Source organism: Serinus canaria, chromosome 20, assembly GCF_022539315.1.
Source record: "Serinus canaria isolate serCan28SL12 chromosome 20, serCan2020, whole genome shotgun sequence".
Lineage (NCBI taxonomy): Eukaryota > Metazoa > Chordata > Aves > Passeriformes > Fringillidae > Serinus > Serinus canaria.
In genome coordinates, this window is record NC_066333.1 from 2,716,205 (window position 1) to 2,732,546 (window position 16,342).

The window sequence follows — 16,342 nt, forward strand, 5'->3', positions numbered from 1 at the left end:
GTCCCTGGGGTGAAACACCACCCAGCCATGGCCAAAAGTGTCCCTGGGGTGAAACACCACACCCAGCCATGGCCAAAAGTGTCCCTGGGGTGAAACACCACCCAGCCATGGCCAAAAGTGTCCCTGGGGTGAAACACCACCCAGCCATGGCCAAAAGTGTCCCTGGGGTGAAACACCACAGTGCTGCTGTTGGGTTCAGCACCAAGGGCCAGACAAGCTCCTGTCTGGCTATATTGGTATTATTCCAATATAAAAGTCTAAAAGTCTATCCCCATATCTTTTATAGGCTCCTTTAGGCCCTGGGAGAGGCTCTGAGCTCTTTTGGATCCTTCTCCTCTCCACGAGAGCACTCCCAGCTCTCCCAGCCTGGCTCCAGAGCAGAGGGACTCCAGCTCCTGGGGCTGAGCTGGCAAATCCTCCACCAGGAAATGGGGAATTGCCCATGCTGGGACACTCTTTCCCCAAAACCACATTCCAGACCCCAGGGAAACTCGCTTCCAAATCTCTAGTTCATTTGCAAAGCATGTTGCACGTTCTCATTTGCAGGATTGTTTTGATGGGGGCAAAATGGATTTTTAACCTCACCCAGAAAAATTGCTGAAGTAGGATTTTTTTGCTAAGAAGGAGGAAAAAATGTTTCACCCCAAAGGTGGGCACAGTCTAAACCTAAAAACTGGGCTAAGAACAGACATCCACCTGCATGTCTGTGCACTGGAGACAAACACACCTGAGATCAGAATCAGATCTCAAAAAAGATCCATGCCATTCCTTGAACATATTTACTGGAGTTATTTGAGCTCCACGTGAGTTTGCTGGAGTGCAGCTTTAAGTGCAGTTGGGGCTCTCTGAAAGTGCTGTGAAAGCAAAGCAAATTGTGTCACAGGGCTCAATGACAGCTGTGGCAGGTACAGGAGGGACAAGAGGGACTGTCCCACTCTGTGCCCTCCCTGAGGATTGTAGGGCTGATCAGGGACTTTCCCTGCTGGGACTGTCCCCAGGGCACTGGCTTATCAGAGAGAGAGAGAGTGACCAACTCAAGGAGAGGAAAGTTTAGGAGGGTGAATTTTCATGGAATAGCTAAAAGGGGGAGTGCAAACAGTGAAGAAGAAGAGCTGCTGGTTCATTGGGAGCAGCAGGTGCACCTCGGGCTGGGACCTGCTGGCTTCTGGCCCAGAGATGAGTGCAGGGAGATAAGGACCCAGCTGGCAGCCTAAAAGCAAAGGGACACAGGCAGAGAGACAATTCTGCAGCCAGGCTTACACACATGCACACACGTTGGTTCTCTGTGCAGGTGATGCCTCAGGTTCAGCTTTTATATTTCTCACATTCTGTGCTGCTTTAGTGTGTGGGTCTGAGCTTCATATTATGGGATGGTGAGCTCTGTGCACAGAGCAGGGAGACAAAACAATTCCTGCTCCAGCTGGGCACCAAGGACAAATGAGCCAAATCTCAGCCCAGGAGCACAAACCCCGTGGGCTGGAGAGAGAAAAACAAGCAGGGTGGGAGTGCCTGGGCTAAAGCTGGGCTGGGACAATGAACTGCAAGGTGGGAATGGAGCAGAGCTGATCCCAGGGAGAGACCCCGTGCCCGGCCGTGCATTTTGGGGCCATTTTGGGTCATCTTGGGTGCAGCCCTGGCTGGGCTCTGGTGCTGCCCAAGGTGCATCCATGGAAGAGATCCTTTGGATAAATCCCTGCTTTATTCTTTAGCTCTGTCCAGGTCTGTTCTAGGGCAGCCCTCACAAGGCATCAGAGGGACCTTCCTGCAGGTGAGATGTGGTGCTGTGGGTAAGAGCACAGCTGAAGGCTCTCCTGCATCCCCCTGCTCTGGGACATAGACTCCTGGGGTGGTTTGGGTTGGAAGGGCTCTCCTGCTGAGGAGTTCTCCTGCAGGGAGGTGGCTATAAGGGGTTTCCAGGAGAAAAGGCTGGAAAATCCCATGTGAGATTCCCACCCTGGCAGGTGACAGTCACCCCCTGCCAGTTCAAGTGACACCTTGTCTTCTTCCTTTCCCTTCTTTAGGTATAAATTCTTTCATTACCAAGCTAAGCCCACATCTGCTTTGTTTCTCAGCTGTCACAACAGTTCCCTTGTGTGACAAGTGTATCATGACACCCTGGTTATTCAGATCTCAGAAATGGGATACCCACGAGTGAACCTAAAGACCAACCACCCAACCATCCAGGCTGCTCAGGTTCCCTGCCCTCCTGCACAGCCCAGTCCTCACAAGCTCTGCTGTTCTCTCAGCACTCACAGAGCCACGTCCTGAGGGTGACCCACATCCCCCCAGTTCTCTCACTTGGCAAGGCACCAGGCAGAAGCTGCCTCAGCCATGTGAAAAGAGGGGCTGCTGCTCCACAGGGAGCTTCTGCTGCTGTCCAGGATAACTGGGAAACTCAGGGAGGACCTCTCCCACAGAGCAGGACCTGTATTCATAGAACTGCAGAATTGTTTGGGCTGGAATGGGCCTTTAAAGCCCATCCAGTCCAACCCCCTGCCATGGGCAGGGACATCTTCCCCTGTCCCAGGATGCTCCAAGCTCCATCCAGCCTGGTCTTGGGCACTGCCAGGGATCCAGGGGCAGCCCCAGCTGCTCTGGGCACCCTGTGCCAGGGCCTGCCCACCCTCACTATAAAAAACTTCTTCCTTGTATCTAATTTAAACCAACTCTCAGCTTGAAATCTTTCCCATTTGTCCTATTGCTACAAGCCCTGACAGAAATTCATCCCCATATTTTTTATAGGCTCCTTTAGGCCCTGGAAGGAGCTCTGAGGTCTTTTGGATCCTCTTTCAGGTGAGCCCCCCCAGCCCTCCCAGCCTGGTTCCAGAGGGATTCCAGCCCTTGGAGCATCTCTGGTGCCTCCTCTGGGCTCTCTCCACAGCTCCAGCTCCTCCCTGTGCTGGGCCAGGGCTGGGGAAGCTCTGCAGGTGGGCTCTCACCTGAGCACAGGGGCAGAGGGGCAGAGCGCCCTGCCCTGCTGCCCACGCTGGGGGATCAGCCCAGGGCTTGGGGGGTTTCTGGGCACACACACCTGTCCAGCTCTCACCCACCAGCACCCCCAAATCCTCCTCCCAGGGCTGTTTTCCATCTGTTTTTTCCCAGCCCCAGCAGTGGCTCCTGCACTCCCTGGCTGTCCTGAGCACAGACAGCCCAGCCACCACACCTCAAACTTCAGAAAACACCTCTCCACACCAGCCCCTTGCTCTGAGCAAGCAAGTTCTGAACACACACAAGAACAATTTACTCTTTGATTGGGGATCTTGTCTCCCAGGCTCCGACCTGGAGTGAAATTTTATGACCAAGCCCTCCAGCTCAAGGAGGGAAGGGGCTTCCAAGTGAAAATGCCAACAGATACTTAGAGCCAGAAGTGCGTGTGGGTGTTGCTAAATTAAGCTCACAAGTAGGTGGGGCAAATGCCTTAAACGAGTTTGTGAAGGTAAAATAATGTTCATTAAAAATAGAAAAACAACTGAAAAAATACCCTTTGTATTCAACTTCACACTCGTACATCATAATGTTCCAGTAAAAGCCCATTTTCCCTTGAGATAATAAAAGAATTGAATTTTTCCTTATCGGTCATCTATTTTTCTAGCTAAAGCTATTACTCCCTCTCAGTGGTTGCCAGGCAACAAGAAATATTAATAGCAGCTTTTATTAGCTTAGCTTTAGCAGTGGAGTACCAGAATGAGAAAATGGAAAACATAAATGTGTTACATAAATCTTTCAACCTTTCAGGGTTTGTGTTAGTCTCTGTTTTCATAATGATTTATTGAAGTGATGGTTCATTTATGAGAAAAAGGAGTGTGAAATAAGAAAACGGAACATTACCCTGAAGGACTGTTTGAAAATAAATAATTATAGAAGGTGAAGAAAAGCTGTTTAAAACCATTTTTCTGAGTTTTATAAAATTTAAAAAGACATATTTCTTTCATTTATTGCCTCTGAGAAAAACACTAGCAGGGAATTGCAAACAGGGCTCTGCTTAATACAAAGAACCCTTCATGTAGGGTTGTGTTATTATTATTTTTCACCTCATGTTTGGGAGTTTAGTTTTTAAATACTGAACCATTAATAAACAGAAAGCCAAATTAGTCAAAACCTCAAAGCTCACAACACAAAATTTCCAGAGAAAACTCATCCAGGTCTGAAACAAGGGGAACTCAGGGAAGTTTTTGCTGTTGGTGACACAAGCAATGCTCTTGTTGGTTTGTTTATTTATAAAGGTTTTTCCGAGGAACAGGAACTTGCTTTGGAGGGCAGTGCTGCCTGTACACTGCACTGGGGTATGGATTATTTTAAATAACTTATTTTAGCAGGCAGTGACTCAAAATTATTGAAATATTGATGCATTGGAGGGATTTGCCCACAGCATGTAAACCACTCTGCCTGCTGGGATCGTGGATTTCCAGAGGCCTGCAGGAAAGGCTGGCACAGCTTCCTTGGTCTTTGTGACAATATTTAATTGACATAACGAGTGTTTTACAATGAGGGTGGCAAAGTCTGCCCCAGGTTGCCCAGAGCAGCTGTGGCTGCCCCATCCCTGAAGTGTCCCAGGCCAGTTTGGATGGGGTTTGGAGCAACCTGGGTTCTGGCCTTGCAATCTTCCTGCAGGACTGTGGTGTTTGTGAGGGTGCCCAGGACAAGGTGAGAGATGAGAATTTGACTCCTTGCTCACTGATTTATTATTTTATGATATGATATTATATTAAAGAATGCTACACTAAAACTGTATTAAAGAAAGAGGAAGGATACATCAGAAGGCTGGAAAAGAATGATAAAAAACCCCCATGACTCCTCAGAGCCTCGCCACAGCTGGACCATGACTGGTCATTAAATTAAAACAATTCATGTGAAATTAATCAAACATTCACCTGTAGGTAAACAATGCCCAAGCCCCATTCCAAAGCAGCAAACACAGGAGCAGCAATCAGATCATTGTTTTCATTCCTCTCTGAGGCTTCTCAGCTTCCCAGGAGAAAATCCTGGGCAAAGAGGATTTTTCAGAGAATGTCATGGTGACACAGGACAACCTCACTCTAGGCTGGTGAGCACCAAGCTTGTTCTTGGAGCCTACAGCATCCCAGGAATGCCCATCCCAGCTCTGGCAAAGGGCTACATTTCCTTTCCATATCTCACATGGGACACAGGCAGCTGGGCTCCTGCTGCTTTATTTTACTGCTCTCCTCTCTGTTCCACACCAAAGCCTCATTGTGTTGGGAAGCAGCTGTTCAAAGTCAACTGAAACCTTGGAAATTCAAACTGAAACCTCTGGAATTTCTGGGTGGCACTCACCTTTCTTCTACAATTCACCCCCATTCACCTTTTTACTCTCTCACCTCTACCTAACCACGCTCCCCAGCTCACTGGAAATGTGACATGTTACACCATGCATGTTCCTTTTTGCCTCAGAGGATTTTCAGTATTTTTCAAATAATTCCCTTCTACTCAACAAACTGAAACGAAACCTTTCAGGCTGTGGCTGAAGCATTTCTGCCCTTGCAGCAGCTGGCTGTGAGCATGAAAAGGCACCCCAGTGTGCTGAAGGAAATGCTAGTGCCTTTAGAGGAGTCACAAAAATCTCTCATCGTGAGGAGCAATGGGAAGAGCGAGACACAGGGAGAGGTGTCAGTCTCTCCAACCAACTCCATACACCTACAAAGCTCATGTTGGCTCACAGGAGCAGCCATGCCCAAAGGGATGCAGCCAAATGCCCAAAGGGATGCAGCCAAATGCCCAAAGGGATGCTTCCCACATGCCCTAAAGGATGCAGCCACATGCTCAAAAGGATGCAGCCACATACCCAAAAGGATGGCAGCCACATGCCCTAAAGGATGCAGCCACATGCCCTAAAGGATGCAGCCACATGCCCAAAGGGATGCAGCCACATGCCCAAAGGATGCAGCCACATGCCTAAAGGATGCAGCCAAATGCCCAAAGGATGCAGCCACATGCCTAAAGGATGCAGCCACATGCCCAAAGGGATGCAGCCACATGCCCTAAAGGATGCAGCCACATGCCCAAAGGGATGCAGCCAAATGCCCAAAGGATGCAGCCACATGCCTAAAGGATGCAGCCACATGCCCTAAAGGATGCAGCCACATGCCCAAAGGGATGCAGCCACATGCCCAAAGGATGCAGCCCCATGCCCAAAGGGATGCAGCCCCATGCCCAAAGGGATGCAGCCCCATGCCCAAAGGGATGCAGCCACATGCCCTAAAGGATGCAGCCACATGCCCAAAGGGATGCAGCCACATACCCAAAGGGATGCAGCCACATGCCCAAAGGGATGCAGCCACATGCCCTAAAGGATGCAGCCACATGCCCTAAAGGATGCAGCCACATGCCCAAAGGATGCAGCCCCATGCCCAAAGGGATGCAGCCACATGCCCAAAGGATGCAGCCCCATGCCCAAAGGGATGCAGCCCCATGCCCAAAGGGATGCAGCCACATGCCCAAAGGGATGCCAGCCCCCTGCAGAACTGCATGGCTGTGCCCTCACTGCCCCTGGCCAGGGCAGAGCAGGAGGGAGCAGGGTGGCTGTTTCTTGATGCATCCTGTGGCCAGGCTTGGGGGAGCACAATTTGGGGGTCCTGGAGCAGTGCTGGATGGCTCTGGGCATTGCTGTCCCCCAGTCAGGGGCTCCTGGCTCCCCCCAGCCCAGCACAGTCCCACCTGATAAGCAGAGGCACCCCCAGCCCTCTTGGCTGCTAGCCAATATTTATGGAAATATTTTTGTGCTGCGTTGGAGATTCCTGGGCTCTGACCTTGATCGCCCTTTGTTTCCATCAAAAATGTTCTGCCAAATCCACTCTGAAATCTCATTTATTCCCAGCAGCTCCTTAACCCAGAGCTCACCCACCTCCCCACTGATCCACAGCACATCTCTGCCCCCTCCCCTGCTTTCCCCACAGCCCCACATCCCAGCCCAGTGAGATCCCAGCCCAGCAGGACTCCCTGTGGATCCCTGGGAGGCTCAGCTGCTGCTGGGATGTTCACAGTGGACAAAGTTATTCTTTTCCCAAGGAAAACATGGTTTTTTTCCTCTTTGATTACTTTTCCCTAATTACTCCCATTTCTCAGTGACAGTCACACCTCTCCTATTTTCCCTCCATCCTGACATTCCTCCTCTTTCCCATCCCTTCCCTTCCTTTTTTCCCCACAGGAAAAGAGAGATCACTAGAAAACTCCACTGCAGTAAGAATTTTCTCTTTGTTTCTTGTCATCAGCACAAAAAAACCCCCCAAACAAGCCAGCTCTGCCTCCTCCCCACCCCTTCCAGCAGTTCTTCACTCCTCACATCCTGTGCCAAATCTTTGCCTACTCTTGTCCATCCATCCCTGCTTCCCTGCTCTGCAGCTCCCTGTGCCCCATTCAGGGATTGAAAACTCCTTTAACTTCTAAAATCTCATGGGAAATGAAGTGACAGAAAGAGCAGTGAAGAGCCATGAGATGGAAATGTGGAGCTGGTCCACGGGCAGATCCAAGTGGTGGTGTGTGTGTTTGAGAGGGTCCCCAGGGTCAGGGAGGAGATGAGGATCTGACTCCAATTTCTCAGAAGGTGATATAGAATATAATATAATATAATAGATAATATATAATATAATAATAGATAATATAATATAGATAATATAAGATAATATAATATAATATAAGATAATATAAGATAATATAGAATAGATATAATATAATATAAGATAATAAATATAATATATATCATATAGAATCACTATAATATAATGAATATAATCTAATATCATATAATATAAGTCTAATATAATTCCAATATACTATAGTCATATAACTAGAATATAATATACTATAATATCTCTAATATAATATACTATAATATAACTCTATAATATCATATCACTATACTACATATCGAATATAATCTATCATATAATATAATCTATATATCCAGCAACCTGCAGCTGGATTTTTTAAATTCTGAGCTCTCAGGAAAAAACACCAATCCTATGGCACTCGGTGAATCCTGGCTCATGTCTTAGCAGCAGTTAGAGATTTGTTCATTTTTTAATTTCTTTTTGACTTAAAAAAATCCTAAAGCTCAAGTTACATTTTTAGAGCAAAAGTCTGGCCAATGTCTAAACATTTTACCATGAATTGCTTGTTGTTTCTCATTGTATTCAAACATACAGACATGGCAACCAAGGCAGGAAAAAGCTGTGTGTGCAAAAACCTGCGTGAGCTACAGCGGGGAGCAGCAGGGAGGAGAGAGGGTCCAGGATTTGTGTCAGCAGTGCTGGTCCTGGAACAAACCCAAAACCCCTGCATGCTGAGCCACCTCCTCTGAGCTCTGAGCAGGCAAGGCTCACTCCCAGACTGGCCTCCCATCACTGCCTGGGTGAAATCATCCCTCTCTTTCTGGAAGTGTTGGCAAACAAGCCCCAGAATGGTTTGGGTTGGAAGGGACTTTAAAGATTCCACTCCTGCCATGGCAGGGACACCTGCCACTGTCCCAGGTGCTCCAACCCCTTCCAGCCTGGCCTTGGGCACTGCCAGGGATCCAGGGGCAGCCCCAGCTGCTCTGGGCACCCTGTGCCAGGGCCTGCCCACCCTCACAGGGAGCAATTCCTAATTCCCAATATCCCATCCATCCCTGTGGCAGTGGGAGCCATTCCCTGTGTCCTGTCCCTCCATGCCTTGTCCCCAGTGCCTCTCCAGCTCTCCTGGAGCCCCTGTGAGGGGCACAGGCACCTCTCCCTGCCCCTGCACTGGCAGGGTCTATTGGGTGTTAACCAGATGAGTTCACAGTGTGCTTCCTCTCCAGGACTCTTCTGTGCCCTGATGTGCACGTGCTGCTCCCTCAGCACCCCCAGGAGCTGCAGGTGTGCTCTGGGATCAGCACTGCCACTCTGGGCTGCTGCTGATTCCCCACCAAAAGGCACAGAAGGTGTCACCCTTCCGTGGAAATGAGGCTGTGATGGGAGCATAAGGCAGGATTTAATTCAGACCTAAAACTGAACACAGCTCCCTCCCTGACCCCTTTGCTGCTGGGACCTCTGAAGATGTATCATAGCTCTGAGGGTTTCCAAAACTGAACAGCTTCAGTTCACTCTCACCTGGGAAACTCAGGGTTCACTGGACTTTTTTTATTTTCATGGTTAAGGGGCAAAAAAAAATCTTAATCTCTCTATTCTACATTTACAGCCCACTAAGTCCTGTTCTTATCTTCTGTGGCTGAGCCCTGATTTATCATCACTGAGCTGCATGTGTAAAACAGTTCCATAAAGTAGGAAAGAGAACATTTCCCAAGGACTACTCCAAAATAAATTATTTCAGACACAGAGAAGCTGCTTAATAAATCCCCCTCTTCTTTTTTTCTTTAGGTATTTTAGAAAGTGATTTATAAGTGCAATATCACCCCTCAAAAATGAGACAATCAACACGGGATAAAATTATCCTGTTATGAAAATAAGGGTCAGGCAAAGGGGCTGTGCTTTAAATTAAACCAGGGAAAAATATTTCATCTGAAATTGACTCTTTCTGTCTCAGAAATGAATGTTTTAATCACCTAAGAACCTAAAAGGTAACACAGAGCCCTCAGTAATATTTAATTCCATAGAAATATGCCTCTGTTCAATATTGATGGGCAGAACATGATATTTCTCTTAAACACACTAACAATGAAACTCAGAGTCTCATCAAGACTTCAGAAAGCCTTGGGATTTTCCTAGACTAAGAGATAATATCCCATTTAAATATTTAAATATCACTACCTTTCAGACCCTTATCTATTGAAGCAATCAACACCAAGCCTTCCCCAGCCAGGCAGGGCCAGGCTCCCAGCCAGGCTCTTTAAGTGAAATTAACTCTGTTTGATATCAATGGCATTCAAGATCAATGATCTTAGAGAGAAACCACGTCAAAAACCAACCACGAGGCTGAAGCTGCTGGAGAGGAAAATGGTATTTAACAGCAGCAGTATGAATTCAATATCACTGCCAAAACCAAGCCCTTTCCTCGGTGCTGCTGATGAAGAAGCCCTGTGAGCTCTAATTAGCCCTGGAGTTTCTTCCCAGAGCTTCACTTTACTTCATTATCCCTGCCTTGTTTATCCCTGCACGAGTCATTTGAAACTTTGCAAGGTATCCCCTTCCCAGGGCGTGGGGCAGTTTGTGAGGGCAGGGAGGGATCCTGTTCCCCCTGGAATCAATAGCAGAGCTTCCCCTTCATCCCTGCTCCTCCTGCTGGTGCCACCCTGCCGTGGGACAGGGGGACAGGGAGGAAAACAAAGGGCACTGGGGCTTTGGCTGGCCACCCTGCCATGGGGGATGGGGCACATGCACTGTGCTTGCTTCAGGGAGTGATGCTGCTTTGGTTTTGCCTTTTTCCTTCTATATTCTCTATACTCTTCACACATCTATGTCACCATGATATTTTCTGAAAAATCCCTTCTCCAGGATTTCTTCTCCTGGCAAGATGAGAAGCTTCAGCTTCTCCCTGCTTTGCTGCTTTGGAATGTGATTTGGGGAATGGTTTACTCAGCATGGGAATTGTTTTAACTTCATGACCAATCCCAGTCCAGCTGTGTTGGGACTCACGAGTTTTTATTATTCATTCTTGCCTAGCTTCTGATGTCTCATTTCTTCTATTCTTTGGTATAGTTTTAGTATATCATTTAATATAATATAATAAATACAATATAATAAATATAATAAATATCATATCATATCATATATCATATATCATATCATATGTAATAAATCAGCCTTCTGAGAACTTGGAGTCAGATTCTCATCTCTCACCTCCTCCTGGGGACTCCTCACAACACCACAACACATATATTCATAGCTCTGTAACCCATTGTATTAGTGACTAGTTTTCCCAGTAATTTTCCAAGGTCTTTCCCCAGGCAGAAAACCCAAACAAATTCCAGAGCTCCAAGCCCTGAGGGGTACAGGACCCCAGTTCTGCCTTGGTTCTTCCTGGGAACCAAGGCTGAGAACAACTCTTGGAGATCCATTCCATGGACAGAGCACAGCCAGTGCCAAGGGGGGGACTCCAGAGAAGGGGCTTGACCTGGGGGGAGTTGCCTCACCACTTGTGCCCCTAATTGGTACTTTTTATCAATTATGCTAATTTCCTAAAACCTATAAAAATGTACTCACACCTGGGGGGGTGGTGGGCTTTTGTGGACACCTTTCCATGACTGCCCCTGAAATCCTTCAAATAAAAATCCACTTTTACATTCACAGAATTCATAGAATGGCCAGGTTGGAAGAGACCTCCAAGATCATTGAGTCCAACCCAGCCCCAAGCCCTCAACTCACCCCTGGCACCCAGTGCCACATCCAGGCTTTGTTAAACACCCCCAGGGATGGGAACTCCACCACCTCCCTGGGCAGCCATTCCACAACTTTATCACCCTTTCTGTAAAAAACATTTCCCAATATCCAACCTGTATTTCACTTGGTGCAGCCTGAGACTGTGTGCTCTGGTTGTGTCAGTGCTGCCTGGAGAAAGAGCCCAGCCCCAAAATATTACCTCCTTACTAAAATTACCTCGAGCTTCATTTCCAAACTGGGGAAAAAAGGGCAACAGGAAGATGTTCCACACAGGGAGGGAAAACCCCTTTGCCCTGCTCCTGAGTGGTTGATGGGGCTCAGGAGGACAGCAGAGGAAGCATGAAACTGCCACCATGAGCGCGGTGACCACGCTGACAGCCCAGCTCCTCCCACCCCCCATGGCAAACAGTGATGAGCTCAGCTCACTGCTGGAAACACAGAGTGCTTGGGATGGAAGGCAGAGGGAGGGGAGAGGCACTGACCGTGGGCAGCTGGCTGGAGAGGAGGTGCCCATCCTGGCTCAGCATGTTGGACACCATGATGGCAGGCAGGTCCATGTTCTGGTAGGGATAGGCTGGGATCAGGCTGTTGGGAGGGAGGCTGTGGCACAGAGAGTGGTATCCAGTTTCATGGTCCACCAAGTGCAGGAGGGACGGGTCGGGGAGATTGGGAGGTGTTATGGGAGGGATCTCGTAGTCCTCGTTGTTCTCACTCTGACTGTTGTATGTCTGAAACACCAAAGAGACAGTTTGCAACGTGGCACTGAAAATTCATGTATGAAAATCAGAATTTTAGAAGCATATAATGTACTTAGGCAGGTGGAGGAAAACAGAAATATATTTCACAAATTCATTTAACAAATCTGCTTATTTAACAAATCTGCAAAAGTACAGAACACAGTTTGCAACATGAATGTAACTTGCTAGGTAGAGAAACTTGTAACAGAACACATAAGAATTTAGTTGCTTGGTAAAGGCCATAAAGATAAGAAAACTCAGTAAAGCAAGACTTGGGTATTGTTGAAACCCATAAAGCAGAACCTTTTCCTTAAGGAGCTTGCAAGAACCAGGCTCCTGTTTTTGGCCAGCACAAACTGACCTGAGAGGAAGCCAAACCTCCACTGTGCCTGCCCAGAAGAAAGGGTCGAGCAGAGAACATCGAGGAAGATGATGTTACTTCATCAAAGATGCCCAGCCACGACCACCAGGAGGTGTGGCACCACCCAAGACTCTGGGCAGGGAATGGGTGGGCAGGGAGGTGAGGGCTTGGAGGGTCAATGTGTATTTAAACCTGAGATCTGTCTCACCAGGCATGCATGTCTTTGGTGGAAATATCCCATGTCCTTGGTGGAAATACCCACTGTGTCCTTGGTGGAAATATTCCCATGTCCTTGGTGGAAATACCCCCATGTCTTTGGTAGAAATATTCCCATGTCCTTGGTGGAAATATTCCCATGTCCTTGGTGGAAATATCCCCATGTCCTTGGTGGAAATACCCCCATGTCCTTGGTGGAAATATTCCCAAGTCTTTGGGGGAAATACCCCCATGTCCTTGGTGGAAATATTCCCATGTCCTTGGTGGAAATATTCCCAAGTCTTTGGGGGAAATACCCCCATGTCCTTGGTGGAAATGTTCCCATATCCTTGATGGAAATATTCCCATATCCTTGATGGAAATATTCCCATGTCCTTGGAGGAAATATCCCCATGTCCTTGGTGGAAATATTCCCATGTCCTTGGTGGAAATATTCCCATGTCCTTGGAGGAAATATCCCCCATCTGTCCCAGCTGGAATAAAACATACCTGCTTTATAATTTTTCATTGTAAAGTCCTTACTCCTCAAATCATCACTGCCTCGCTGCTTTGGCAAAGAAACAGGACTGTATCTCTAAGAAATACAGATTCCAGTGGAAATGGGTTTGTTGGGATAAAAAGGCACCTCCAGTCCTGCACACCAGGTTGTAAGGAGGTAGGAGCCAGGGTGTGAGTGTGGCAGCACTGCTCCATCCATCAGGAACACACCATGGAGCCCCTGGAGGCATCCCCTCACTCCCTGCTCCCTCACTGCATCCCTGCTCATCTCTGAGTCCCAAAGACCTCAGCAGAAACCCCCACATCTGGATCAAAGCCATGGAAGGGCAGGGCTGCCTCCTGAGCAGCTGCTGCCCTCCTAGCCCAAAGTCTCTCTCTGGGCACCCAGCTCAGCTCTCAACCTACTGCAGGCATTTTAAAGAGCTTTTCTGAGAATTAGAGCTGTAGAAATAACAATTACTTAGGATCAAAATTCACAGAATTATGAAAGATGTAACCCAAATTATGAAAATTTGGGTTCCAAGGGATGTTAAAGCCCTTAAAGCCCTTCCAGTCCTCTCCCTGGGATGGCAGGGACACCTTCCACTGTCCCAGGCTGCTCCCAGCCCTGTCCAGCCTGGCCTTGGGCACTGCCAGGGATCCAGGGGCAGCCACAGCTGCTCTGGGCACCCTGTTCCAGGGCCTGCCCACCCTCACAGGAAAGCATTTTCCCCTAATATCTAATCTAACCCTGCCCTCTGTCAGGTTAAAGCTGTTCTCTCTCATCCTAACTCCCTGAGAAGCCTCAAAAACTCCAGCACAGGAGCTACAACCAGGGAGGGGGATTTAGAAACACAGCCATCACTTTTAAAAACCCTTTGAAGAAAGCCTGTGTGACTCCACCACACATGGAGATTTGTCCTTCCTTACATCCCCTCCCAAATTTCATCTGGAAAAGCATTTCCTCACCTCCCTCCTAACACTCCCTCGAGGTGACACCAACATGCAGAGATGTTGGAACTCTGTCTGCTCCCCATGTTTTCTCATGGCTTGTTTACTTCTAAGCATTCCCATTTATATATTTTTATATGTTACCGCACCTGTGCAATCATTTTCATTTCAGACAAAACCATTTTTTCTTCATAACATGTGAATCTATCCAAAATTATTAATTACCCACATAGAATGTAATGAGTCTCTGGCAGAGGAGGCTTATTCTAAACATCTACTGTTTCACCCATTATTATAGCATATGAAATTCTGATTAGCTATAGCATTACACACATGCTAAAGCTAAATTTCCCAGATCACCTCGTTTCATGGTTGGATTTGGACTTAATACTTGATTTAAGAGCAAAACCCCAGATGTTAAAAAACCAGTTAAGCACTCTAGGCTTTAATAATGCATTGTCCCAGAGCTCAGCCCTGGATTCGTGCTCTTCATCACCACCCACTGTGGGGAGAAAGCCCTTAATGAAATAAAATAAAGCCAGTGTTTAACTGGAGCACAGCAGTCAGTGGGAGAGGGATCTGTGGATTGGTGAAAGGGCGCTGCCAGGGAGAACCATGGGGTGCCAGAGCAGGGGGCACTCCTGCCTCACCCCACAGCTGGGGCTGGAAGAGGCTCCTCCTCTGCTGAGGTGAGCCCACACCTCTCACCTCCTGCTGCAGAATGGAACTGGTAGAGCAGAAGGACAGGCTGACATCCAGGGGGACCTGGACAAACTGGCCAAGTGTGGCCACAGGAACTTAAAGAGGTTCAACAAGTCCAAGGTCAAGGAGCTGCTCCCGTGCCAGGGCAATCCAGGCAGTACAGACCAGGAGAGGTAAACACTGAGAACAGCCCTGTGAGAGAAGGACTTGGGGATTCTGCTGGAGGAAAGGCTGGACAGGAGCCAGCCCTGTGCCCTGGCAGCCAGAGCCCCCCGTGTGCCAGGCTCACCCCACACGTGGGCAGAGAGGGGACCCTGCCTCTCTGCCCCCCTCTCTGTACCTGTGGGGCTGCCTGCAGCTCTGGGGCTCCCATGGGAGAAGGACAGGGAACTGTTGGAGCTCCAGGAGGCCATGGAGATGCTCCAAGGGCTGGAGCCCCTCAGCTCTGGAGAACTGCAGTTTTTCAGCCTGGAGAAGGCTCCAGGGAGAGCTCAGAGCCCCTTCCAGTGCCTAAAGGGACTCCAAGAGCTGGAGAGACAGGAAGGAGTGCAGTGGCTTCACACTGAAATAGGGCAGGGGTAATATTGGGAAGAAATCCTTCCCTGTGAAGGTGCTGAGGGCCTGGCACAGGGTACCCAGAGCAGCTGTGGCTGCCCCTGGATCCCTGGGAGTGTCCAAGGCCAGGTTGGACATTGGGGCTTGGATCCACCTGGGATAGTGCCCATGGCAGGGAATTGGAATGAGGTGAGTGAGCCTCTAGATCCCTTCCAACCAAGTCATTTGATGATTCTGTGATTCAAGGGCAGGTTCTGCATATCTGAGCCAAACCTTTACATTTACCTGAGGTTCCCACTGGCTGTGGGGGAACAAGAGCACGACAGAAACACAAGAGAGAGCCTGGACCATGACAGCTCTGTACCCTCTGTCACTGTTCAGGGGAAATTCAAGCCCAGCTCTTTTTCCAGGCATCTTCTGTCATTGTTATGACACAGGGAAGGCAGTGGGCTGAGGGGATGTACTCAAGGCAGACAGACAGATCCCATTTAATACATCTCGTAGCTGGTTTCCATTTGGGCTCTGCTCCTCGAGGTACACTGATTCTTTCCCAGTTATTTAAGAGGATTTCTCTCCATGCTTTACAGCAAGGGATTTAAATAAATCAGCTCACAGCAAACTTGTTCCTCCAACTGGTTTATTTTGGTATCAGGTATATAAGCAAGTGGCTTTGCTGTACTTAACTAAATTATGTAAAACCCACTCAAAGTTTCCTAAAGCTCTCTTCCAAACTACCAGTCCCCTGTGTTGCTGCAGAGCAGCTCACCCAAGGGCTTTGAGGTGGTTTTGTACAGGGTGCCAAAGCCCCAGCACTCTGCTCACCCCCGGGCACGTTTCTGCCTCTGTTCTATTCAACCCAGGGGGAAAAAAAAAAAGAGAGAAAAGAAAAAATTAAGACCTGTTTAAATCACAAAGCTTTCAGAACAGCTACAGCATTTTGCAGACGTATCAAAATTACAATCAAAGCTGTACACAATCAAAATCAGATTAGACAATATCCAATCAACATAATCAGCGTCGGCGCCTGCCAGCGT

At 48.2% G+C, this 16,342-nt stretch overlaps 1 protein-coding gene across 1 annotated transcript in view; it reads right to left on the reverse strand.

Moving 5' to 3' along the window:
• The window catches only part of TOX2 (TOX high mobility group box family member 2), a 167,889-nt gene that overhangs the window by 57,084 nt on the left and 94,463 nt on the right, over positions 1 to 16,342 (reverse strand). The window contains exon 3 of the mRNA XM_030233377.2: positions 11,792 to 12,037. Within this exon, the coding sequence (XP_030089237.2) occupies positions 11,792 to 12,037 (246 nt within the window). The remainder of the gene's footprint in view (positions 1 to 11,791; positions 12,038 to 16,342) is intronic.